This window comes from Chiloscyllium punctatum, chromosome 9 (genome assembly GCF_047496795.1).
Source record: "Chiloscyllium punctatum isolate Juve2018m chromosome 9, sChiPun1.3, whole genome shotgun sequence".
NCBI classification, from domain to species: domain Eukaryota; kingdom Metazoa; phylum Chordata; class Chondrichthyes; order Orectolobiformes; family Hemiscylliidae; genus Chiloscyllium; species Chiloscyllium punctatum.
This window is the reverse complement of record NC_092747.1, coordinates 49,901,076-49,923,442: the sequence shown is the minus strand read 5'-3', so window position 1 is coordinate 49,923,442 and position 22,367 is coordinate 49,901,076. Positions and strand designations below refer to the sequence as shown.

Here is a 22,367-nt window from a genome sequence, read left to right as displayed (position 1 = left end):
AAATGAAACATTGTTTTAAATAAACAATATTTTTATTTGTCTTCAATTTTTAGTGTTCTCTTTCCACAGATAATTAACCATTTTTATAGTACTTTGTGTCACAAGCTTGATTTATAATTCATTTTTTTTACATCTTGTTTTTTAGTTATGTCAACTAGAATAGCATGATTGATTACTTAGTGATAACTTTGCAATAAAATTACTTCAAACATATCTTAATTGTTTTGCAGTTTTGAATTATGAGTGGTGATTGGGGGTGTGGGTCAGAATATTGCTGCAAGGCTTCCTTGGCTAGCTAAATATGACAGCTGACTCAGCAACTTGTAACTCAGCCAGATTTTACTTTTCTATATTCAGTTATCATTAACCATATTTTGTGCATCGCATTTAAATTAGTGGGCTTGCTATTTCAAATTACAGGGCACTGTTCCATCTTATGGTTAAAAATGCTATGTTTGCCTGAAATTTATTTTGTTTGGTAATTGCAATTGCTGAAAGAGGCACCCATAAGGTTTTTCTGATTTCTTTCCCTTTCCCTTCATTTACAGTTCATCCATATCACTGCCATGCAATGTCTGGCTTGTATTGCGAAATGTGTCTAATTTATTTTACTTCTGAGTTATTTTAGCTTTTGCAGGTTAAACCACAGATATATTAAAGCCAAATTAGGAAGTGTGCTGTGTTGAAGTTTAAATGTAGTGTGCTGCATCATATTGGAAGGAAGCCAGTTTAAACTTGCAATTTCCAACGTGATAAACTTATCATTCTAGTCGTGACATGAGATAGACACAAATTATTTGTAAACAGATTACCCACATAGTCAAAGAGAAAATCAAAAGATATGTAAATCTTTAGAATGGAGATCAAGAAGAGTTCTCAAACTATTCAGCAAGAAATGCAGAAGTTAGATAAAAAAATACATTTAAAATAAAGGCAAAGAATGAAAAGTACAAAAAAATGCTCAAAATTCTCGAGCGATAAACTTGACATAGGAAGTAGTTTTTGGTTGCATTAGAGGAGGGGTAAGAGAAATTATCATGTAATTTGGGAAAACGACAGTGGTTCAATAATCATTTTGGGCTGAATCTTACCATTTTTGGCTAAGTCACATCTTACAGCAACTGCTGAAGGAAGGTTGTATTCCATGAGGTTTCTTTCCTCTCTCCAAAATATTCCATGTGACCGTGGATGCATGGAGACTGCTTAAACATTACTGTCTTATACAGCTTTTGTACCAGAAGTCAAAATTGCCTGATAAGGTAGAAGGAATCATTATAGTTCAGTATTGTCATTAATTATTACTATTTAATTATGCATTGCCAGGTTTAAAATAGCCTGTTCCCTGGTTGGGCCCAAAGCATATTGTTCAAAGAAAATTTTCTGAACACACTCTATGTACTCATCCTTCAGGTTGCTTTTGCCAATTTAGTTTGTCCAACTTATATAAGAATTACAGTTCCCAAGATTATAATAATACATTTCTTACAAGCTCCCATTATTTATTGGTTTATACACTGTCCTACATTGTAGCTTCTGTTCGGGGTCTGTAATCCACTCCCATCAGTGACATCTTTGCTGTTTCTTAGGATAACCCCAGCAGATTCTACATTTGATCCTCTGAACTAAAGTTGGTTCTGACAACCTTTTTAATCACATGTTTTATAACAGAGCCATCTCATCTTTTCCTTTTTCTCTGTGCTTTAGAGTTGATTAACGGTGGAAAGAAAACAAATAGTCAATGAAGCAGGAGGGTCTAGAGTGAGTAGAAGGTATTAACACAAATGAGAAAGAAAAGCTTGAGGCCAAGACAGAAATCAAAGTACACAATAAGCGGATATAGAAGTGTAGCTACATGTTAGAGAATAATTAGTCTTTCAGATCAATGACTATGGCATGGTTCCTTGCTTAATTTCTGACCTCATTTCTAATACAAAGGAAAAGCAAAACCAGAGAGTCAGCCAAATTATGCTGATACAGATAAAATCAAAGTTGAGAGAGGTGATTCAGAGTCACTGGATAAATAATACAGAGATACTAATGTGTGTTTTGTTGCGCGCATTCATTGTAACATGAGTGATGATTTGGGGATACTGTGTTTCTAGGGTGCAGACTTTTAAAATGTGTGTTGGCTGTAATGTGATTTTATCACCGCTTCTTTAAGCACTGTTTCCAAAGCACAATTTTTCTATAATGTGGGATTGCTCAAGAACGCAACTATCGGATTACAGGAGAACTATCTGTATTGTTTTGGAGACTCTGATTTGAATCCCACCACATCAAATGGTATAATTTGAAAAACCTGGATGATGGCTGAGAACCATTGCCAATTGTCATAAATACTCATCTGGTTCACTAATATCCTACTCATCTACTCCGTTCACTTTATTCTTTCTTTTCTTTCTGTGCTTTTTTTTAAATGTCTCCATTTATCATGGTACCTTCCCTTCTTTTAACAACTTCGCCAGAAGGTGTCTTCCCCCAGCCTAGGCCCAACAATGAGGTGGGTTCCAGTGTTGTGAAATGATGGTATGGGCCTGACAGGGCAGTCTCCCAGTGTGATGGTCTACCGGCATGGTGTTCTTGTCCCAGCATGGAGATCTCATCCAGTCATGGATGTCTTCTTTTGTGGCTTTCAGGTATTCCACCAGCCTGGCATGAAGGTCTATTCTTCCCACAGAGGTCTTATCTTCACCTAGAGGTCTCGATCTTGTTTTGGAGACAGCCTCTGGGTTTTCCAGTGGCCCAACATGGCGGTCTCAGCCTTGCCAGCGTACTCCGAACCCAGGAGTCATTAATTGAACTGTGATGAACTTTTACTTCTTTTTCTTCTTAGTTATGATTTTCTGTCATTAATTTAGGCGCAGTGGTATGGCGACTAATAAAACATTTTATTTCTGTAATAATACATATGACAATAAATTGCTATTCTATTCTAATATGCTTTATGGAAAATCATTGCCATTCACACCTGGTCTGGCCTACATATGAGTGCAGAACTTCTGCATTGTGGTTGATTCTTACTGATGCACCAGAAAAAAACAACAGCAGACTCAGCCCTGTCATCTTTACCAGCATCTAGGAGATAATGCCAACATTGGGAGAATTGTCTCATAAACCAGTCAAACAACAGCTTGAAATAGGACTCCTTAGCACCTTGCAAGCCCCCCAGCATCTGGAAGAACAAGACAGCAGATACATAGGAACACCCCTACCTGCGAGTTTCCCTCCAAGGATCCTTCCTAAATTAGAAATAAGTTACCACTCCTTCAAGTGTTTTTGGGTCAAAATTCTGGAATCCTTCCTTAATGGACTGTGGATCTATTTACACCAAATTGAGTTTAGCACTTCAAGAGGACAGCTCACAACCACCTTCTCAAGGCCAAACACAGTTGGGTAATAAATACTGGCCCAGGCACTGATGCCCACTTCTGTGAATGAATAAATCAATGACTCAATCACAAATGATTTGACAGTTCATTCCTGATTTATGATGTGCATGCCATGTACACAATTTATGTTTTGTATTTTGGTGACCAAGGGGAAGTTCATTGAACAGTGTTGTTGTGGTTCTGTTCGCCGAGCTGGGAATTTGTGTTGCAGATGTTTCGTCCCCTGTCTAGGTGACATCCTCAGTGCTTGGGACCCTCCTGTGAAGCGCTTTGTGTTGTTTCCTCTGGCATTTATAGTGGTCACAGGAGGCTCCCAAGCACTGAGGATGTCACCTAGACAGGGGACGAAACACCGTGGGCGGCACGGTGGCACAGTGGTTAGCACTGCTGCCTCACAGCGCCAGAGATCCGGGTTCAATTCCCGCCTCAGGCGACTAACTGTGTGGAGTTTGCACGTTCTCCCCGTGTCTGCGTGGGTTTCCTCCGGGTGCTCCGGTTTCCTCCCACAGTCCAAAGATGTGCAGGTCAGGTGAATTGGCCATGCTAAATTGCCCGTAGTGTTAGGTAAGGAGTAAAGGTAGGGGTATGGGTGGGTTGCGCTTCGGCGGGGCGGTGTGGACTTGTTGGGCCGAAGGGCCTGTTTCCACACTGTAAGTAATCTAATCTAATCTAATCTAATCTAATCTAATCTGTAACACAAATTCCCAGCTCGGTGAACAGAACCACAACAACGAGCACCTGAGCTACAAATCTTCTTACAAACTTTGAATTGAACAGTGTTGATTGTCAGTTATAATTTTAGACGAGCCATCAAACTAATAGAATTGCAATATTTTCTCTCAAAATTTATGATCTCCAGAGATAAAATGTAGCTGCTTTGTCAATTGAATTTCTCACAAAATTGAATTGTCCATCAAATATATGCATTGGCTCTTTTTCCTGATTTGGTCAGGTTTTAATTCCTAAACCAAGATTCCAAGATTATTTCAAACTGTTCCTTTGAAATAAATCAGATTTACATCCAAGCATTTGTTTCAGAACTTTGTACACTTATGAATAATTCTGAAATGGTTTTGACATCCTCCCTTATAATGTATATATTTTCCAGGTTCTCACTCTATATCCGCAATGGTATATTCCATGTAACAAGAAAGTTAAAAGCTAATATGGTGCTTGGTGCCGCAACAATACGATACAGACGATCTCTGAATTTATTTGAACAGTTCAAGATTCGATCCAGGGTAAGTTGGTACTTCCTGTTCATGATGGTATAATAAAGAATATTCAGTCAAAGTGGTTAAGTTGTATTGTATTTCTGATTTTCACGTTGGATATCTCTTAATGTTGCTTAAGGTAAATCAGATGATATTCTATGTCGCAACATCTTTGAGCAGAAAACTCACTAAACATCAAGCAACCGGCTCACTGTGTTTTGCTCTTGTAGAGTTGGCTTTTATAGCATGTGACGCTCAGCAGTTCATCTGTATTCAGCAACTGCTACGTTGGCAGGTGCTTAATCCCATGCCATGCACAGTTTACTCGAAGATGCAGATGTGTTTAAACTGACCTGATCTTTTAATCACACAGCTTTTGTATTCAAGTAAACAGATCAGTGGTAAGTTAACTGCTGTGGTAATAAAAGTATTTCCAAATTGGACAGTGCTCTTAAATTCCAGCACTGGATCAGGGAAAAGAAAAGCATTAAATAGCAATTTTTCTTAAATTGAGACCTTTAATACCTTGTAGTATGATATCTAAAGTATGATGAATATGCATAAAATTTATTTCGATAAAATTAAATTCATTTTGTGATCCATGGAGTAGTGGGACTAGAGAAAGGCAGTGTATTCCCTCTTTCCAACAATAGGCAACAAGTTTGGAGGACATCATCGACAGCTAACGAGGAGTTCAATAAAATGGTGTAATGAAATCCTCCATATCGATATCCATTTTCTTTCTACTGAGCCAGTCAATGTTCTCTGTGAAATGTAACTTCAAATAACTCTCAGGTCCAAGAGTTGTTAGGTGACAATATTCAATTCTTACAGCAAAATGGGCTGGGCTTACTGAAAGGTTTTTATTAGGTCACTTGGGACAGTTCAATGGTCACTGAACAGGAATTCAGATGAGATGTACAGAGACTGAAAGTCAGTGAATTTGTGAGGGGGAGAAAGAGAGTAAACGTGTGTTGCTGTTGATTTTTTGTTGTGCTCAGAGAATGCATCTGAACCACATGTGCTGAGTGTAGGATACTCAGCGAGAAGTCAAAAGCATTTGAATAGCTTTATGTATCTGAGGCTCATGGAAGTCTTTTGACAAAGAGAAGTAATCTCCATGCAGAAATAATTTGTTGAGCTGCAATGCGGAAATAGCTTAATGAAATTAATCGTTATTGAAAAACTTAAGTTGTGCCTGTGCAGTTTTTAGAATTCATGGAAGCATAGACCCAGGATAAAATGGTGATCAACTAGAACAGGAGCAGTTGTTGAGAGTGAGTTTCTCAAGGTCAGATTGGCAAAAGTGAAGAATCATAACTCTTTGTGAAGTTTAATAAAATATGATGACCCACTATTTCATTAACATTTATGGGGGGAGTTGCTGAGATATCCATGAAATGTATCCTGATTGCATTTGTTATTTGATGTATGCTGTGAAGTGTTTGACTACAGTATATTATCTATGTTTACCACATATGTTAATTCTGGGAGTTACAAGTAAATTGTATTTTTATTGTAGATTGCATTACTGTTCTAACTTGCAAAATATTGTTGTTCAAAACTGGAATCTGTGCTTTGTTCTCATGGCAGCTCCACTGGATTTCACCTTTTGTCTACTTTAAAGATAAGAGGTTAATGATCTCTAACCAGATCATAACATAATTTGCTGGTATTTTCTCAAATCATAACTTCAATTTGCCAATGTGGTCAGGAATCACAGAAATAGTCAAGTCTAAAAGTTATAAGGGTATGGATGTTATTATTTCCACTAAACTGCAAGTTAAGGCTCATTGGTTCCATTTTGAATTATTGTGTTTGGTGTTTCTGCTGCAGGCTCAGTTTTATCCCAAGTACCAGACCATATCCATCGTGGTAAGATTTTATCCTTTTCCAAAGATTTACAGTTTTTGTTTAAGTAGAATGAGATCTACCTGTAATGTTCATACAAGTAGATCTCCGTCACTGAAAGAAAGCAGCGCAAAAGTTCTTATTGTTATATTTTCAACAGCCTGCTAAAATAAGCAAATTCACCTTCCTGACTGAGACTATATCATATTAAATAGAATGCCTTATTCGTTTTAGATTAGGTGTAAAGTTATCCTATGATCAATAATTTCAAATGAACCATCACTCAAAATTTCTTTCCATTTCACAACTACTTCACAATAACTAAATTGATATAAAAATAACTCCAGATACTGGAAATCAGAAATAAAAACAGAAATTGCTGGAAAAACTCAGCTCTGGCAGTACCTTTCATAGAGTCACAGTCACACAGCATGGAAACAGACCCTTTGGTCCAAGCAGTCCACACCAAACATGTTCTCAAAGTAAACTAAACCCATTTTTCTACATCTGGCCCATATCCCTCCAAACCTTTCGTATTCATGAACTTACCCATGTCTCTTAAATGTTGTAACTCTCTATACATCCACCACTTTCTTTGGCAGTTCATCCCACAAACAAACCACTTTGTGTAAAAGAAAAAGTTGCCCCTCCTGTTCTTTTAAAATCTTTCTCCTCTCACCTAACCGTGGATAAAAGCAAAGTTAACATTTCAGGTCCAGTGACCTTCCTTCAGAACTAAATTGATATAATTCTTTTTCAACTTATTTTCAACAGACATTTTGAAATTATCCTTTAGAAACAAAGGCATCACAGAAACTGAAATTAAACAGTGAAATTTTATCCCAGTTTTGTCAAATGTGCTTATGCAGTGGAAGCTGTTCTCAGAACTGGGTCAACTTTACATGTCATTGATCGTACTGCACAACAAACTTACCAATAATGGAGTTACTGCATGTGTACTTGAGTTGTACATTCATAACTTAGACAGTCTGGCTGGATGTTAGGCTGAGGTTTTCACAGGCCACAAATGTCAGCAATTTTAGGGAGTACTTCTAAACACAAGGACGATCAATGCTAGTTCAGTTTTTTTAAAAATCTGAGATTTTTTTGTTGGGCCACAGATCAGCCATGATCTCCCAGACTGGTGGAACAAGCTCGAAGGGTTGAATGGCCTACTCTTTTTCCAATGTTCCTATAAAATGTTCTGTCATTGGGGAAATTGATTATTTTCCATCCACTGGCAGATCAAGCAGCAATTATCACCAGGTTCAATCTGTAGTGTTGCTACCAGTGATGCTTTACATTTTCTGAAAAAGCCAATACAGGATAATTTCATAGCCTCTGGTTGTACGGGCTGTGACCATACCAACAGAGTGTAGCATCGAACTTCAGTATTTCTGCTCCCTTTCCTTTCCAGCCATCTACTCATTTGCACACTAGCTCACTACATACTTTTCATCCCGTATATTCAGCTGCCTATTCTTATTGAGTACTCCTCAGCTTGTTCAAAAACTCAGAATGCTTTTTTGTTGAAGTGTTTTGCAGCTTACTCTCATGGCTACCAGTGTCTTATTTTCATTAACCTGACTGCTCTAATTATTTCGCAGGCCACATGTTCACCTGCCTACCTAATCAATACTTAGGCCTGCTCATACCCTCTTTGTAAGAGCAAAACAAAAACACTATGGCAAAACACTAAAAAATAGGATTACGATAGGTAGCTGCAACATTTTGAAAGAAGAAGACAAGACCAGGCAAGAAATCAAGAAAGGGGGAATCAATAGTTATCACCAAAATTAACTCTGTAGCTTTAAAGCAATAGTAATCACTGCTTCTTCACCTTTACAGTAGAATAATAGCTCATGCATTGTGCAGTCTCACCCTGGTAAAAATGTGTCACCATCTCTCCAAGGCAACTAGGGATGAACAATAAATGCTGGCCCAGCCCAGCAATGTCCACATCATGTTAATGAATTTTTTAAAAAATGTAACATCATCTGAACATTACCACTGGACCTTCACCAATATTTTTGTAAAACCGTAATCAGCCTACAGCCCGGACGACTCAACACTGAGTTCTCCAATTTCAAATAATCTTCCTTTCCAACCCTCAAATCCCTTTCCAGCCTCCTCAAACACATTGTAAGTTATGTTTACACTGCTGCTGTTTTCAAGTAGTAGGGAAATCTGTCTGTAGATGTGCCAACATCAGGAAAAGTGTACAATGTAAAATTTGGCTAGCAACAAATTGCTGATTGCTTTGTATAGTTGTGACTAATTGTAGATGACCAAGGCCATCAGCATAAAAACAACTATCTGATTGGCTCCTGTGCAGCTGAACATCTTGAGTACGCAGAATACTGGCAGAAGCCTTTGGACTGCTACAAGGGGCAGATGGGGTGAGAGTCTTAACTACTAGAGTTATATGTCAACAATTTATTGTTGTTTAACTATAGTTAGAATCTATTTATCTGTAATAAATAACAGTTCTTGTTAAGTACAGAAACTGGCCTGTGTTTCCTGTATCCTGGGTGTCTCTGACAGGTATATTGGGGACTTTGTGTATTTTAATAAAAATGTTTAGCTTTTGTGATGACTGGGAAGTGGGGATCTGTTTCCAGTGAGTGTGACAGTCTTCTCATGTTACTATTCATGATTATCTTTTGAATTTTTAATAAATATTCTAACAGTATTCATTTAATTACATCTACTCTTTACTTGCAATGATACCTGAACAATTTCAACATTTTGTGAAAAAGTGGTTTAAGAATAGCATGGAAAGAGGATATGGTTTTCTTAATGACAAAGAGACAAACATATAAGGTGGCAAAATAAGTGCCAATAAAGAAGTAGCAAGTGGAAAACTAAAAGATAGGGTTGATTTACCGTTATGGTCACTTTATTGTTGGACCTTATGACCTTTCTCCTGACTTCTTTAATGTTGTTCAGTTTGATAGAATAAAGATTAGGTCTACAGCGAATATTTTTAAACTTAAGTAAATATATTGCAAGGGTATGAAGACACAGAAATATATTGCTGTCACTTCACTGTTACACTGTTACTAGGTTCTAATCCTAGAGACCACCCATAACGGACTTCAGGAGTACTAACACAAGGCTGCAGGAGCCCTATTTCTTTCTCACAATGACACTCAACTGCAAGCACTCCAGGTTTTGCTATTTGTGGTTAGGCCACCCGGAGAGTTTATCTTGAAGATTGCTTTCTTTTACATTTATTCTACTAATACATACTTAGCAAATAGTTTATGAGAGGTGATTTTCTTTTTGCTTTTCAACATTCCATGGAATTTTGAGCAATATGTACGTATTGAATCGTTTCTTGCTACAAAAATATCTGTACATGAAGGAATGTCAGTTAGTGAGGAAAATTCTAGGGAAGGTGAGGATTTTCTCAGAAGGATAGAACATTATATAACTATGTGCAGAGCCTTGTTTAACCTGTTTGTTCTCAAGTTCCACCATGCTTTCCACCTCATCAGTTCTCATTTCATTGTTTGCTACTCTTTGACTCTGCAGTGAAGCACATTTACACAATTGAATCAACAATGATATCTTGACAGTGCAAGATAATAACTTGCTATGAAGCTATACTTCAAACAAAAGTTTCAGATTAATGCAGCGATAATCTTGACATCATTTTCCTTCAAAGTGTTAAACCATCATGTACTTCAAAGGCAATAAAGTGCTTTGGAGAGATTTTGTCACACTGAAAGGTTACATTTTAATGCAACTGATTCATTCCTTGTTTTTTTTTAAAATTAATTCACCTGTTCCTACAAATGAGTCCCATTAGCTTTAACATAAATACGTAAGGCACAAGTGAGGAATCAGGACACGTTGGCAGTCAGCAATTTCTGGGAGCTTGGGCTTTAGAGGACCAGGCCTTTAAAGGCTGCAGAACATTGGCTTCTGGTGGGAGCAGTCTAACCCAGATGGCTTTCTGGCAGCATGATGGGCAGAATTGAGGTGGTGATGTGGGAGCAAGCATGCTGGTTACCAATGGAGAGCATAATGTGTTAACCTCATTATGCAATTTTTTTTGTGGAGGTCCAGTGGAAATTATCATAATCTAAGATAGACTGCAGAGTGCTGATACCTTGTGACAGATTGCCATGCAAGGTGTCTCCAAACTTTCAGCCACGGAACAGCAATTCCTTAACAACCTAATTAATAAATTGTACAATCGCATGAATGCCAAAAGGAATTTGCTTTTGAAGATTGGTGCCGCAATTTAGTAATTCTATTTTTCAATGATTTCCACTGTTCCCTCACTGCTACTAACTTTGTATGAGATGTTTCATGAGCAGACCCTGCTAAGGCTATCCGTGCATAGAGTGAAGATCCCTGAGGGGATGCTTCAGGATGATGGAGTGCATGATGGTGGTTCTGAAGTGACTGCTTTTCTGCCTCAGGTGCACAGCAGGGAAATGGGTGATGAATGGTGCTGACAGTAGCTGATAACTAACTACCCTATTCAATTTTGGATTGTCATCAAGCTGGTTGCATAACTCCTGTATTACAGGGATCCAGAGAAGAAGGGCCCTAGAGAAATTATTGTTTGATTTTTTAGAGAATTGAAGTGTTTAATTTAAAGGGGTGAGTGATGAAAGAGTTCAAAGCTGTGGTGTGTTCTTCCTGTACTGTGGAAAATAAGGCCGTTTCAGTGCTCAGGAATAGAACATGTGCACAACATGTCTCCAGCTGAGTTCCTGGAAGCCTGAGTTTCAGAATGGGAGCAACAACTGGTAACATGATGGAGCATGTGTGAGGCTGAGTGTATTGTGGATAAGTATTAGGAAATCAGTATTGCTGCAGCCTTGCCAACTGCAACATTAGTTGCTCTTGATGAGCTATGATCTCGAGTGTTGTTTGCTCCATTGCATTAAGGGCTTTGATATTATCTAGTCATCTGAGTATTGCTTCTTGAAAGACATTTTGTTTCCTGCAGAAACAGAAGGATGTTTATTTAAAGTGTTTTGCAAAGTCATAAGTTTATAGTTAGCTGATGACAGGGAGCAAAATAAGATTATTAGTAGGAGAGCTTGGTGTTCAATAGAAAGAAAATGGCTGGATGTGAAGTTAGAGAACAGCTATCAGAGACGTTTTGCAGTTGCTACCAGGTCAGAACATAATGATGTTTGTGACTGCTGTATAGGTATGATTAGAATGAGTTCAATGTCATCTTGCGATTGTTGGAGAAGGACGCAGGGGAGGAAAGTCTTTGGACTTCTGAGGAAGTGAGGTAGTGTGTAATGGAGAAATTAGATGTCATAAAACAGAGGCCATCATCATTTATTCCTACTTTTCCTGGTCCATCAGATTTACTCTGGATGTCAATAACAGCAGGATGTACTCTAAGTTCTTTAATGAAGCAAAGTAGATAACAAAATAATGCAAAAAAATCTTACACACAGAACGCTCCAATTTACTTTATTTGGACTTCTGAGGATCAGACTGAAACAGATAATCAAACTATTTTCAAGCTCTAATACCATCCAGTCTTCAGCAATTTGATCACTGACAACCATTAGAAACATGTCCTTTTCCACAGCTGGTTTAATCAATTAACTCATTAGACTTCTTAAGAACCTTCATGAATAGGTTAGTGCCTTTAGAAACAAAGGAGGGAAGAAAAATGGCTTATTGACAAGCAGCAAGGTGTCTTCTGACATAGCAAGGCAAAGATAACCCAGTTTATTTTGGGGAAATAATGGAGCAATGCAGAAAGTCAATGGATGTGTAGATTTCTTTCGGCGAGAGAGAAATAGTCCTAAAAGGAGCAATGTTGTTGAGCAGTCTTCAAAACAGGATAGACAAAAAGATGTCTTGGCTTCATGTGAGTGAGAGAAAAACTCCAGAAACATAAGGCTGTAGAAGAGATTAAAGAACCCTTATAAGAATTAAGTAATCTGTGTTAGCAGGTTATCTGAAGGATTCAGGAAGAGACATCAACTAATAAATGGAATTGAGTGAATGCAGAAGCTGTGCTCACTGAATAAAGAACTTTTAAAGTGGGAAATAGGGTGATCCATCACCAAGGTTTGAGTATGTGTTGTTGTCGTCGTCGTCAAAAGGGTGAATCTTTATTTCTGGTATCTATAATAAGAGCCTTTCAATTAAATCTTGTCCAGCATAAACTTATTTGTTGTTTTACTTTTGTATGTAATAAAGAACATCAAAATTTATTAAAGGTACATGCGCAACCTCTTGTAAAGATGTTTAGTGCCTGACCACTATGGCAAACAAATTGCAAATATAAAATTTATGGTCTGTCAAACCATGTTTCACTTTGTATCTGGCTTGTCTGGTATTACAATCAACTGTGTTAGAAGTGCATCTCGTTCTGAAGCACACATCTTCAGCGTTAGTGTTAGATGTTGTCAGGCCCAAAGGTTTTGCTGTTTCCATTGTGCACACTGTTAAATGTTTGTATCTGAGGCTCTGCGATGGATCATCCATGTTCAGCATTTCCTTTTGCACTCTGGATTGTGCTCCGCCTTTGTTGAAGATGGGGATATTTTTGGAGGCTCTTTTCTCTTCAGTAATTTGATTGGGTACCACTATTCTTGACTGGATACGGCATAACTAGAGGACTTTGAGCTGATCTGTTGATTGTGGAATTACTGAGCTCTTTTGTATGCTGCTTTCACAGTTCGGCTTGCTTCCCCAGGTCAGGACTTCATTTTTAGTTGCCTATGCTCTATTTGATATTTACAATGTAGGAAAATATCTTCAGGTGCTTAATTGAAAAAAATCAGTTGTAAGTTGTTTTAATTTATGGATATGTAATACAAAAGTATGTGTAGAAATATCAAACATTTGCAGAAGTATGAAAATTTGATGCTATTACATTAAAAGAAATATACAACCAATAGGAGTGTGCAGATAAAGAAAATAATTGTTCGTCTGTAAGTTGTCCTGGTGACTGAAATCATACTATGTGGTAAATCCTCATTAGAACTAGTACGGTGGATAAAATCACAATGATCCAGTACAGAAGGAAGCTTTTTGGCTCATTGTATCTCTGCTGCTTTTAAAAAAGTTATTCAATTAATCCCACTTTGCTTTTTCCTGATAGCCCAATATTTCCCCCGACAAGCATTTATCTAATTGTCTTTTTAATATTATTATTAAAGTATTATTAGTGAATCTCCTTCCACCATTCTTTCAAGTACTGTTTTGCAGACCACAAAAACTAGTTACGTAAATTAATGTTTCCTCATGTCACGTATGGTTCATTTGTCAATCACCTTAAATCTGGAAGCAGCTATTTCTTATTTACTATACCAAAATCATTCATGCCAAATTTTTACAAAGACTGCACTATTCTGCAGTTTTTGGAAATTAACATTGATTTTATATAGGCTTCACATTTCTGAAGGAGCTGGGATCGAAATTCTGACTAGAAATATGAAGCTTGTTATTAATGGAACATGGATCAAAATGGCAATCTGAATGTGATTGCCACTTCTCAGAATATACAGGCCTTAACATCAGTAGGGCTGAACTAGAGCTTCGATGTCATAGCCCTGTCTTTGGCTTGCATTCCTGGAAGCATAATTCCGGGCTGGTTTGTATAATCAGAGTAATTGTGGCAAAATACGAACTATTTTATTCATGAAATGTTTATTCCCTCTCCAACAGATTCTTTGCTGGGATGAAAAGGCGTTCTATGTCGAGCAGGAGTTCATCTCTTGCAGGGACAGCTTTGTGTGTGCCACCATGTTATGTCGACAGCATGTGTTGTACAGCACCCCAGAAAAGTTGCTGCAGACCTTATGTAAGAGGAAAGTGGAATGCCCAGATTTTCCAGAAGAGCTACAGCTGTGGATCAAATATAACCTTGCCAGCAGTGCAAAGCTGAAAGCATAAAGGACTAACAGCAAACTGTCAAGAAATAGGAACACTGGAGATCCATGGCAATAGTATCTCACTGGAATTTCAACATTCAGCTTGACGCTTTACTTTATTTAAGCGCCTCATCAAATATTTATTTTGTGTTTCAAGGAAAAAAATTATTATTACTGTTATGAGCTTTACATTATAAATTAATGACATTAGATGGTACATCTTTAGAACCTGTAAAGTTAATATATTGCTGTTATGAGATCCTTATTGTTGGAAGAAAAAAACACAACTAGCTTCAGTAAATACTATTAATCATCTTCTGGATGTTTGATGGAGATCTTTATCAATATATATTAAAATAACTATGTCCCCAAGTCTTAGCTTAAAGCTCAGGCATCATGAAAAGGATTACTCTGTCACTAATGTCATGATATAATGTTCTATTTCCAAAATGGTCATACCTAGACCAGTCTAATTTCAATTGGTAAGGAGGGGGTTTGCTGCTACTTAATTCAGGCCTGAGTAAACCACCATATCTGATGAACTGCCTAACTTAATGTCCAGAAAAACCTTTAAATGATCACCCAGTACTTCCATGTAAAGCAGGTGAGTGATTGTTTAAAGGAGCAAATCAAATTTGTGCATTAAAATTATATCCAAATCCTACAATGTGCTCATTGCATTGTACCAGATAAAGTTAGGACTAACCAGTAACATCTCTGAAAGGGATCCACGAAGAATGATCAAGAAAAAGAAAAACATTTAATTTTCATATTAAAGACAACGATTTTCAGGGACCAGTAGAAACAGGGCCAAGATGAAATCTGTGTTCAGAACTGATGAAAGACAGGATTGTATAGGACACACAATATTATTACAAATCTTGTTCCACTGATTAGTAGTTGTAAAGTTCCTGCAAAGGCTATCAGTTTTAATTATTGGAGACAAGGACATTTATGTGACAGCTCAGAATCGTGGGTACACTTCACCTTGTGATTCATGTAAAGCAAAAGCTAAGAATTTCCTCACTGTTAACCTCCAAAGGGTTAATTAGATTGAACTACTGCACAACAGTAATGAAAAAGAAAACAGAATTTGAGTGCAGCAAAATGTCTTTCTCATGGATCAAAATGGGAATGATGAAGAGAAGGCTGCACAGGAGCTGTGAAACTGCACCAAACCATGCCTGCACCCCACCAGCTCTAGTATTCCAGATATTCTGAGCAACAGCACAGAAAAAACATCACTTATAATAAACACCCCAGGGATTACCATTGACCAGAAATTTAGCTGGACTGACCATATTAAACATGGCTGCTACAAGAGCAGGTCAGAGATTGGGAATCGTGCAGTAAGTAGCTCAAGTCCTGTATTCCCAATGCCTGCCCATCGTCTACAAGGCAGGTCAGGAGTATGATGGAATACCCTCAATTTGACTGGATAGGTGTAGCTCCAACAACACTCAAGACACTTGACGATATTCAGAACAAATGGTGTGCTTCATTGATTATCCCGTCCATCACCTTCAGTATCCATACCTTTCACCACTGATGCACAGTGGCAGGAATGGTTACAATTTTATAAGATGCACTGCACCAACTTGGCCATGCTCCTTGGTATCTTCCAGGAAATGAATGATGGTCTAGCTAGTAATGCCCACAATACATGGCCAATAAATGAGCAAAGTGAATGGTGGGGCAAGCTAAAGAGGTGGTTTTGCCTCCGGGTTAATGGGGCTTACAGAAATGCTTCAAAAGGAGAATCTTTTAGCAACATCACATTTCGGTGCAGAAACTAGGCCATTGTCCAGTTTGATCAGTTTGAAAAAACCCCATTATTTTGTAATAATTGAAAGGACATCTAGCCCGCCCCTTCACTGCTGGCTCTCTGCAAGACCAGCTGAGTTCTCCTTACCCTCCTCACCTTTTCCCCATAGTTCTTCAAATACTCTCTCTTCAGATGATTAAGCAATTTGAAAGCCATAATTGAATTCGCTTCTGCTTTACTCTAAGACAATGCATTCCAGATTCCAACCACTTACTGTATAAAATAAAATTTTCTAGATTTTAATGTTCTATTAATGGGAATAGATACTTTGGATCTACTGTGTTCTGGCTATTGTGTTATGTCTTACAGCTGGTATGTAAGTATAGCTTTAACAGACATGCTGAAGATATCATCACTATCATAGCATGTGACCTGAGTACAAAGGTCTCAGACTCCATCTCAACTCTAGACACTTGAAGCATGATGTGCTGATGGAAGCATGCTACTCTTTGCAAATGAAAAGTTTAATGTTAGCCTGGACATGAACCTGCCTGTGAATGTAATATTTATGTATGTTAGTGAGCTGTAATAAATATCTGTTGGATCCTAAAATACCATATTACCAATTTACTAATTCCTTATGAAGGATAACATAAGCATTCCTACATCATGTATAAATGCATCATGTAGAGATACCCTTGAATCAAATCTACATCACTGGTCCCTCATTATTTTGAACATCTCTATAAAATTTCCTCTCAAACTAATCTTATCAAAGGAGATCAGTCCCAGTTACCAAAATTATTCCTCATAATTGATTTCTCTTATCCCTAGAACCTCTTTCATAAATAATCTCTACACCAACTTCAATTTCTTCTCATCCTCTCAAAAGTGTGGACATTAGAATTGGACACCATGCTCCAGTTGAGGTAAAGTCAGTGTTTTATAAAGTACATGAAACTTTCTTGCTTTTGTACTCTAATTACTAGATGATTTTTTTGAACATTGTTGCAAAGTCATTCAAAGAATTCAATGCATCTGCAGGGCCTTGTTCATCTTCATTTTGAATAGCGTTGCTGCCTACCTACAGTATAATCTAGATAACACACAGAATTGTGATAATAAGTGTCAGTTTGAAAAAAAAATTGAGCAGCTGGCTTTCAACTTTACATCTACCACCACACCCCTGTCAACATCTTCATGATCACTGATGGAAGAATAAATAGCTCCATGCATGTCAAATACATGTCTGGAAGCTAGGTGTGGTACATCTCATCTCTTAACCAGGCAAAGTCTATCCAAGGCTTACGTTCTTTGTGTTATGCAATACCCTTCACTTGCCTTGATTGGTAGCACTGAAGTATCATTCAAAATGCTTAACACTTCCAGGTTAGAGGCAGTTTGTTTGATTTTTACACCTGCATGGGGACTCATTAATCACCTTCAACACTGGCAACATGTGGCTGCAATTGATCTTGTGAGAGTCAGTTAATTAAATCACTAGAGTGAGAAGCAGAATGATCCCCAAATTCACTGTGGTAATTCATGGAGACCTGCCTCCTGGTTTCATGCCATTTTTAACCAATTTTCTCTCTCTCTAATGGAGGGATGCCTATGGTCCTTTGTGGATTATGGCTAATGACTGTATACAAACTATAGAACACATTGTGGCAATTCATCAATTATTTTCTAACTACTTCCTCCCTTTACCTCTACCTCTAATAGATTTATCAAAATTTCCCCCAGCTACATAATAGAAACACCAAAGCCATTGATATCACAGCCTGTCACAACATTTTTTATATATTTGTTCATGGAATGTGGGTATGGTTGACAAGACAGAGTCAAAAGCTGTCCCACCAGCAAGGACAGAAATAGAATATGTGATTAGGAAGTGAAGTTCAGGGAGTCAGTGACATTATGGTAATTATTTTGGATAATTAATCCAAAACTCCTGGCAAATGGTCTGAGCACATGGTTTTCACCATGGAAGATGGTGAAATTTGAAATTTTTTGAAAACTGTACCAAAAAGCTAGCTGAATGGCAACTGTTGACTGCTGCAAAAACCCATCTGATTCACTAATGTCCTTTAGGGAAGGAAACCTGCCATCCATACTTGACCTACATGTGACTCCAGACACAAAGCAATCTGCCCTTTGTGTAATTTGGGATGGAAAGAAGCGAAGGGACCTGGAGAAAAGCAATTGAAGAACATTAAGTCCTGACAAACTAAAAACATCATCTCAGTAAACCATGTGAACTGGTGTTATTGAATAGTCGTTCCTGGTTTTATTTTCCTTTTACCTATGTGCTATTGGTATTTGACTAGCAACATGATATGTAGAAGTCTTCAAAGAGTTTAAGGTTTTAACTAGTAGATCCGTACAATGATAATTCATAGCTGTTTCTTGTGTTTCAAACTTACTCATTTGTAAGAAATAGTAATTCTTGTTAAATGCAAGAATCTGGTCAGTGTTTTCTGTTCACTTGATTCCATTAAAGAAGTCAGTCGGGACCTTGTAAGATTTGATTAAATCATTAAAGCTTATGGCAACTCTCTGCAGTGGAACTTGAGACTCAGCACACTTTCCCAATACAAGTACAAGAAATTGGGGGCTCATCTAAGATTATTTTAGAAAAGAGACTGAGAGGATTTGAGAGTGATATTAATAGGTGGTAAACAAAATATCAAATTTGAGCTGCAAATGGCACTGGAAATTGCAAAGGTTTCCCTGGAGGTGACCAATTTTTTGCTGGCAGTCTCAAGTTAACTTCCAAAAACCAGGTTTGGGTGGTTTTCATGCTAAAAACGATTTAAAGGATGGACAGGTTAGCTGCAGGTAAAATGTTTCCCCTGGATGGTGAGACTGGAATCAGGGGCATGATTTAAAGAAGAGTCAAGCCACTTAGATCTGAGATTCAAGAGAATTTTTTTTACTGATAGGGTGATGAATCTTTGGAATTTTCTACCAACACAGTTCTGTGGAAGCTGTCTTTGAGTATGTTTAAGGTAGAGATTTGTTAGATTTCTAATTATAAGTGGGTAAAAGGTATTGAAATGTTTGATCAGCTATGACCATAGTGAATGTAGGGCATGCTGAACAAGCTGAATGGCTGACACTTGTTCCAATGTTCCTTACCAGTATAATCTGTCAGATAAGTCACTTTACCACCCTTACTAGCTACCTTTAATCACACTTCCAGGGGTTCAGCTTGGAAAAGCAACAACACAAAATTCATCACATGCTTCAAACAGTCTACTTGTAGAATGTTTATCCATCCATTCTTTTATTTTTGTTTGTGAAATTTCAAAAGCTATTGTGGTACCCTACATGCTCTTATAAGTCTTTTGAGAAGCATGGGCATGTAATCCAACATTGAGGATTTGTTGTTTTTGTTCCAAAAACTTCTCCCTTATTAATTTTAATGGGTTTCTAATCTCATGACTGTAAATCACTTCAAATGGACTAAATCCAGTAGAAATTCTGACATATAGCAGATATTAAGAAAACAAATCTTTTGTCACAGTCCTGTGGTCCTGTGGATACTTGTGACAGTACGCCTAAATCATAGTTTTGAGAGTCAGATGCTAACTTTTCAAAGCGCCCTGTGTTTGTAGGTAATATGCATTTGACTTAATTCTTTTATGTCCAATTTGCTCATGATGTCCTGGAAAAGGTTCGACATGAAGTTACAATCTGATCAGGATTCTATCTCAATTTGCATATTGTAACGAATAAAAAAAAAGGGAACTTTTCCACTACTACCTTAGCTGCAATAGTCACTATTTCAAGAATAGCTTCTGCAAATAGAGTTGTTATATCCATAACCTAAGTATATACTGATAATCCATTTCGTTTTCAGTATGTTCCTTCACAATCTACTAACACCTAACTAAATGGTTCTTCAAAAACTGTAAGGGTATCAAAGGGTGTGGTTTAATTATATGTTGCTTTCCTAGTACCTGACATGTATGACATGTTTTACAGAATTGCATTATATTTTTATGGAAGTCTTGGTCATGTAAAATAGCTGTTTATCAATGCTTGTGTTTCTCATATTCCAATAAAGATTGAGTATGGTGGTAGAGGGTTGCTTTTCAGATTGAAGGCATGTGACGAATCGTGTACCACAGGGATTGGTGCTGGGTTCTCTGCTTTTTGTCATTTATGTAAATTATTTGAATGTGGATATAGGAGTGGCAGTTAGTAAGTTTGCAGATGACAGCAAAATAGCTGGTGTAGTGGACAAAGAAGATTATTTCAGCTTGCAATGGGACTTTGATCAGATGGGCCAATGAGCCGAGGGGTAGCAAATGGAGGTTAATTTAGATAAATGTGAGGTGTCATATTTTTATAAGGCAAGTCAGGACAGGACTTATACAGTTAATGGTAGGGCCTGAGACTGTGGCCGAACAAATAGACACAGGGGTGCAAGCGCATAGTTCCTTGAAAGTTGAGTCGCAGATAGACAGGATGGTGAAGGAGGTATTTGGCACACTTGCCTTCATTAGTCAGAACACTGAGTATGGGAGTTGTGATGTTACGTTATGGCTGTACAGGACATTGGGGGAGGTCCCTTTTAGAATACTGGGTACAATTCTGTTTGCTCTTCTATTGGAAGGATGCTGTTAAACCTAAGATGGTGCAGAAAAGATTTACAAGGTTGATGCCAGGACTGGCAGATTTGAATTATAGGAAGACGCTGAATAGAACATAGAACATAGAAAAGTATAGCACAGAACAGGCCCTTTGGCCCACAATGTTGTGCTGAGGTATAATCCTAATGAAAAATATAGTAACAACCGATGCACCCCTCAACTCACTGCAATCCATGTGCATGTCCAACAGTCACTTAAATTTCCCCAATGACTCTGCTTCCACCAGCACAGCTGGCAACGCATTCCATGCATTCACAACTCTCTGCAAAAAGAACCTACCTCTGACATCTCCTTTATACCTTCCTCCTAATATCTTCAAACTATGACTCCTCGTACCAGTGAATCCTGCCCTGGGGAAAAGTCTCTGGCTATTGACTCTATCTCTTCCTCTCATTATTTTGTACACCTCGATCAGGTCTCCTCTCTTCCTTCTTCTCTCCAGAGAGAAAAGTCCAAGCTTATTCAACCTTTCTTCATAAGGCAAGCCCTCCAGTCCAGGCAGCATCCTGGTAAACCTTCTTTGCACCCTCCCCAAAGCCTCTTATCTTTCCTATAGTAGGGCAACTAGAACTGGACACAATATTCCAATTGTGGTCTCACCAGGGACTTGTAGAGCTGCAGCAAAACCTCACGGCTCTTAAACTCGATCCCCCTGCTAATGAAAGCCAAAACACCATATGCTTTCTTAACAACCCTATCCACTTGGGTGGCAACTTTGAGGGATCTATGTACTTGCACACCCAGATCCCTCTGTTCCTCCACACTGCCAAGAATCCTGTCTTTAAATCCTATATTCAGCATTCGAGTTCGATCTTCCAAAATGCATTACTTCGCATTTATCCAGGTTGAACTCCATCTGCCATTTCTCAGCCCAGCTCTGCATCCTGTCTATGTCGCGCTGCAGCCTGCAGTCACCCTCTATTCTATCGATGACACCTCCAACCTTTGTGTCATCTGCAAATTTACTAACCCACCCCTCAACCTCCTCGTCCAAGTCATTTATAAAAACTACAAAGAGCAGAGGTCCAAGAACAGAGCCCTGCGGGACCCCACTCAACACTGACCTCCAGGCAGAATACTTTCCATCTTCAACCACACTCTGCCTTCTGTCAGCCAGCCAATTCTGAATCCAGATAGCCAAATCTCCCTGTATCCCATACTTCCTGACTTTATGAATGAGCCTACCATGGGGAACATTATCAAATGCCTTGCTGAAGTCCATATACATCACATTCACTGCTCGACCTTCATCGACCTGTCTCATCACCTTCTCAAAGAACTCAATAAGATTTGTGAGGCATGACCTGCCCCTCACAAAGCCATGCTGACTGCCTATGCTATGCTTTGCCAAATAGTCATAAATCCTATCCCTCAGAATTCTTTTCAAAACTTTGCTGACCACAGATGTAAGACTGACTGGTCTGTAATTGTAGGGATTTCGCTGTTACCCTTCTTGAAAAGAGGAACAACATTCACCTCCTTCCAATCCTCCGGTACAACTCCCGTGGAGAGTGAGGAGGCAAATATCCTCGCCAGCGGCTTAGCAACCTCCTTTCTCTCTTCCCAGAGCAGCCCAAGATAAGTCCCCAAGGTCAGACCAGATTTATCAATCTTAA

General features: G+C 38.2%; 1 protein-coding gene across 1 annotated transcript in view; it reads left to right on the top strand.

The window, feature by feature from the left end:
• The window catches only part of LOC140481386 (protein THEM6-like), a 34,604-nt gene extending 15,998 nt beyond the window's left edge, over positions 1-18,606 (top strand). Inside the window, exons 3-4 of the mRNA XM_072577489.1 lie at positions 4,498-4,630; positions 14,120-18,606. Of these exons, the coding sequence (XP_072433590.1) occupies positions 4,498-4,630; positions 14,120-14,347 (361 nt within the window). The 3' untranslated portion in view covers positions 14,348-18,606. The remainder of the gene's footprint in view (positions 1-4,497; positions 4,631-14,119) is intronic.
• Positions 18,607-22,367: the final 3,761 nt, after the last annotated feature.